The sequence below is a fragment of the Egretta garzetta genome, unplaced genomic scaffold (genome assembly GCF_000687185.1).
Source record: "Egretta garzetta isolate BGI_Z169 unplaced genomic scaffold, ASM68718v1 scaffold551, whole genome shotgun sequence".
In the NCBI taxonomy this organism is placed as follows: Eukaryota; Metazoa; Chordata; class Aves; order Pelecaniformes; family Ardeidae; genus Egretta; species Egretta garzetta.
The window spans coordinates 498,195-502,397 of record NW_009258493.1 but is presented as its reverse complement, the minus strand read 5'-3'; the positions used below and the strand labels follow the sequence as shown (position 1 = coordinate 502,397).

The following is a 4,203-nucleotide window of genomic DNA, read 5'->3' as shown; positions in this document are numbered from 1 at the left end:
TCCTTATAAAAATGAAAAATCACTGGAAGAGGATTTTGGACCCTTCCTTCCCAACTGTGGGCTGTAACCACAGGGCTGGCAGCTTTTGGGGAGCTTCCTTTCCAGCTCTGACTTGCAGCCTAACATCAGCTCCCAGGTCTTTTTTCCTGAACTGAGATTTCTGTGCCCTTGCAAAAAGCTTGATTTCAAGGAAGTGACCTTTTCCATAAAATTTTCAGCCAAAAAAGCCTTTCCCCTGAAGCCCCTGGACTTAGCAGACATTGCTGGGGGAAGCAATGGACACCTGAAGCTAGGGGACCACAGGGCCGTGCTTTGCCCACCATGCTGTCCCCACTACCTCCATCCAGCTCTACGGGCGCCCTATGTGGTACAGGGGCTCTGGGTGCTTCTGCTGTGCACAGGGACCACATTGCAGCCCCAGGGTCCACAAGAGAGGCATCAGCCCAGGGTGCGGGTGAGTGACACCGGGCTGCCAGCACCTCAGTGGCCCCCAGACAGAGCACGGTCTGTTCTCAGTGCTGGGACCAGTTCCCTGTGCCAGGGAGTCCATAGCTGACCTTGGCTTGGTGGAGATAGATTAATGTAATAGAATCACAGAATGTTTTGTGTTGGAAGGGACCCCTAGAGGTCACCCAGCCCAACCCCCCTGCAGGGAGCAAGGATACCGCTAACCAGATCAGGCTGCTCACAGCCCCCTCCAACCTGGCCTGGAATGGTCCCAGGGATGGGGCCTCCACCCCCTCTCTGGGCAACCCCTGCCAGGGTTTCACCACCCTCACTGTAAAGAATTTCTTCCTTAGATCCAGTCTAAACCTACCCTGGTTCAGTTTAAAACCATCACCCCTTGTCCTGTCACAGCTGGCCCTGCTAAAAAGATGTTCCCCGTCTTTCCTATAGGCCCTTTCCTATAGTACTTAAAAGTACAGAAAGGCTGCAAGTCTCCCCTCGCGGGGGGAGGGGGAAGAGGGGAAGCCAGGATGGATCCCACCCCCAGGAGCAAGGGCCTTTTCCAGGCACACTCAGATGGGAGGCACTACCCAACCCCAGCTCCCCACACGAGGGGGAGGAGAGAAGAAACAGCCGCACATCTCCCCTCACCCCTCTGGTTTGAAACGAAAGGATTTATTAAAAGCGTGTGTTATTTCTTCCCATCACCCATCTGTTAGCACTCGACACCCCGGTGTGGATTAGAGAGGGGCTGAGGGGGAACAGCAATAACCCATCTGCTGCAAAAAAACACAGGGCTGCACCGAGGGGGGTACACAGGGTGGGGGAGGGAGCTGGGATCCTGGCAGGGGGCAACTGGGGGTGACTTTAGGGGTAGAAGAAGGGCTTGAGGGGATCTTTGGGGGGCTGCAAGAAGGATGAGGTAGGGCTGCCAGAGGGAAGAAGAAGTTTGGCACCAGGGGTTGGACAGTGGGAGCCATCAGCATAACAGCTTCATTGGCTGGGGGCCGGGAGCAGGGGGGGCACTGCCCAGGGGCGCCAGCTCTTTGGTGGTCCTCTTCCTGCCCCTCCAGGCGAGAGCGGCCAAAGGATGCTCTGAGGGTGGAAAGAGGAGAGAAGCAGATGAGGCAACTCCTGGGTAAAAGCAGCACACCCACATCCCCTCCTGACAGAGAGCTGGGCCCTGCCAGCTCCCTCCTCCTTCCCACCCCTCTCCAGCCACGCGCTGCCCTTCCCCAAGGCTGTGGCTGCAGCCAGGAAGCAGCAAACCCCAAACAGCACCTTCCACCAGCACCAAACTTCCCCAGTCCAGGGATTTTTTCCCCCCCACCTTGGACTGTTTGCTGCCTGCCCTGAGGCAGGGATCACTCCCGCAGCCCATCGTGCTGTGGGGAGAGGGGTTGGCCAGAGTACGGAGCAGGGCAGGGCTCACCTGGGATGCGGGAGAGCTGCGCAGATCTCTGGCTGCTGCTCGGAAGTTGGGCAGTGCTGTGAGAGAGAAAGGGGCCGTTTTAAACCCCTGAGGCTCCGGGCAGAGGCCCCCCTTCATCCCCAGATGTCACCAGTGAGGTGGAGCCAAGAGGGGAGCACAGGCAGGAGCTGCCACCTGCACGGAGCACGCTGGGGCACGGGGTGTCAATGGCTGTCTCACCTCTCCACTCGCCTCCGCTTCCACGCAGATGCTTTGGAGACAGAGGAGGGCTTGGGGATGGAGGAACCCCTCATGGCAAACCCCGGCACACAGGCTCTGCAGCCAAGGAAAAGAGGGTTAGTGCCAGGGCTGCCCTCACAAGGCTTGGAGGCAACCAGGCCAACGCCGTCCCCCCTGCAGGGAACAGAAGTCACAGGAAACCTGCCTGGTTGTGTAGGGGAAAATGATTCCAACAGGGTTAAAACCTCAGATGGGCACAGGAGGCAGCAGCTGCCTGGGTACTGCTGCTCCCCAAGGTGGTCAGGCCGTTCCCCTGTACCTCAGTTTCCCCAGCTACCCTCTATAGGAACTATTTCCTCGAGCTATAGGAGGAGACAGGGAGACCTAAGGGTGTCCTGCATTACCAAGGGCACAAGGGTTTTTGGATGGTCACACAAACTCATGCCGCTCTGTAAAAGCCAGAGCCTCTTTGAAGTACCAGCAATTAAAAACCCAAACATAACTCACTGAAAAACCCCACACTGTGCAGTCCCGGCCCTCGCTCCAACCTCTCGGGGAGGAGAGGCGATGCCCCACCTGCTTCCCAACCAGCACTTGGGGCTCCAGAAGCCATCTGCAGGATCCTCCTCCATGTCCAAAGGGACATGGAGAAGGCGAGAGAAATGTTCTCGGGACGCTTTTTCTATCTTTGCAAGCGATTCACAAACAAGCTCAGCCTGCTGCCTGCCCGTCCGCAGGCCGAGGGTCTTCTGCCCAGGCTCCCCTCTTAGCAGAGCTGCAGCGATTTACAAAGGATTCACCCAGACAGCAAGACCACGGAGGGGGGATCCCCAAAACCATGGGTAACCCATCCAGCACTTACTTGGGCACGACGGGGCCATCCTGCTTGTTTAGGAGGCTCTGGACATTCTCCCAGGCAGGGAATTCAGGCAGGCTGAGGGCAGCTGGCTTGTCCACGTCGGGTGAACCGTTGTCCTTGCAGATCTCAAAAGTCACATTCAGGTCACTGATGGGCAGGGCAGACTGCCGTTTTGGGGCGCAGCCATTTTGGGCAGCTGACATCACCAGGGGCACGCGGCTTTTGGTGACAGTCAGTGGGCAGATTTTGGGGGTGCAACATGATGGCATCAGGGAGATGGGGGGGCCTGGGCTGCTGCTTTGAGACAGGCGGTGCCTGGGCTCTGTGTCACCCTGGGAGTCTCCGCTGCTTTCCCACCTCTCCGCTTGCGTTTCACCCCTGTTTTGAGGCTGCGGGGAGTTCCCAGTTGGGAAGCGCTGTTCATCTCAGACCTACTCTTCTTCTTAATCGGGCTGGGAGCCATTGGCATGGGACAGGAGAGCGGAACGAGCTGCTGCAAGCATTGCAGGGTGGTGCTGGTCACAGGGGCACCAACCATGGCGACAGACACCTCTGCTGAAGGAGCAGAGAAGAAACAGTCACCTCCCTGCCTGCACTTCCCAGGCACCCCCCAAACCCCAGGGCATCCCCTTCCGCCCTCCATCACAGCTCAGCAGAGAGCTGCCCAGTGAGCCCTACAGCAGCCGTCTGCCAGCAGGAGTTTCCATCAAACTGCGTTAAACCCAGAGGAAAAAGAGCCAGCACAAATAATCCTGCGCCTGGCCAGCCTAAAGGCACCAGACTGGTCTCAAAGCAAGTGCTCGTGGCAATGCCCGGCCTGTCCCCGCAAAACAAGGTCTGCAGAGCCCACAGCTTTGCCGTCGGGTTTGTGCCTTGGCACTGAAGATGAGGAAGAAGAGCTCAGCCCTGGCCAGATGCAGGCTGCCAGCTGCGGGGCTACAGCCAGGATGACTTGGGCAAATGTACCATGGAGGAGTAAACAAGACAAGAAAAAAAATTAGAATCAGAACTGCTGCCTTGGTCTCCTGGAGCAGAAATATAACTCATGTTTAAGCTGACTTGCACACACATGAGGAGCTCCCCAGAGACCAGGGCTGCTCACAGTTCCTGCCGTGCCCCAGCCTGCCAGAGATGCTGGCTAGCCTGAAATGGTCTACAAAGCAAGGCTGGAGCCGCTCTCAGCATGCCCCGTTGGCCACCACGTCAGGAGAAAGTCATCTCTCTGCCCTGTGCCCACGGCTGCGAG

General features: G+C 57.8%; 1 protein-coding gene across 1 annotated transcript in view; it reads right to left on the bottom strand.

Annotated features, from left to right (window-relative positions):
* Nucleotides 1–2,094: 2,094 nt before the first annotated feature.
* KIF18B (kinesin family member 18B) overlaps nucleotides 2,095–4,203 on the bottom strand; it is a 10,907-nt gene continuing 8,798 nt past the window's right edge. The window contains 4 exon segments of the mRNA XM_035901195.1: nucleotides 2,095–2,194; nucleotides 2,961–3,237; nucleotides 3,240–3,512; nucleotides 4,060–4,100. Coding sequence (XP_035757088.1) covers nucleotides 2,095–2,194; nucleotides 2,961–3,237; nucleotides 3,240–3,512; nucleotides 4,060–4,100 — 691 coding nt within the window.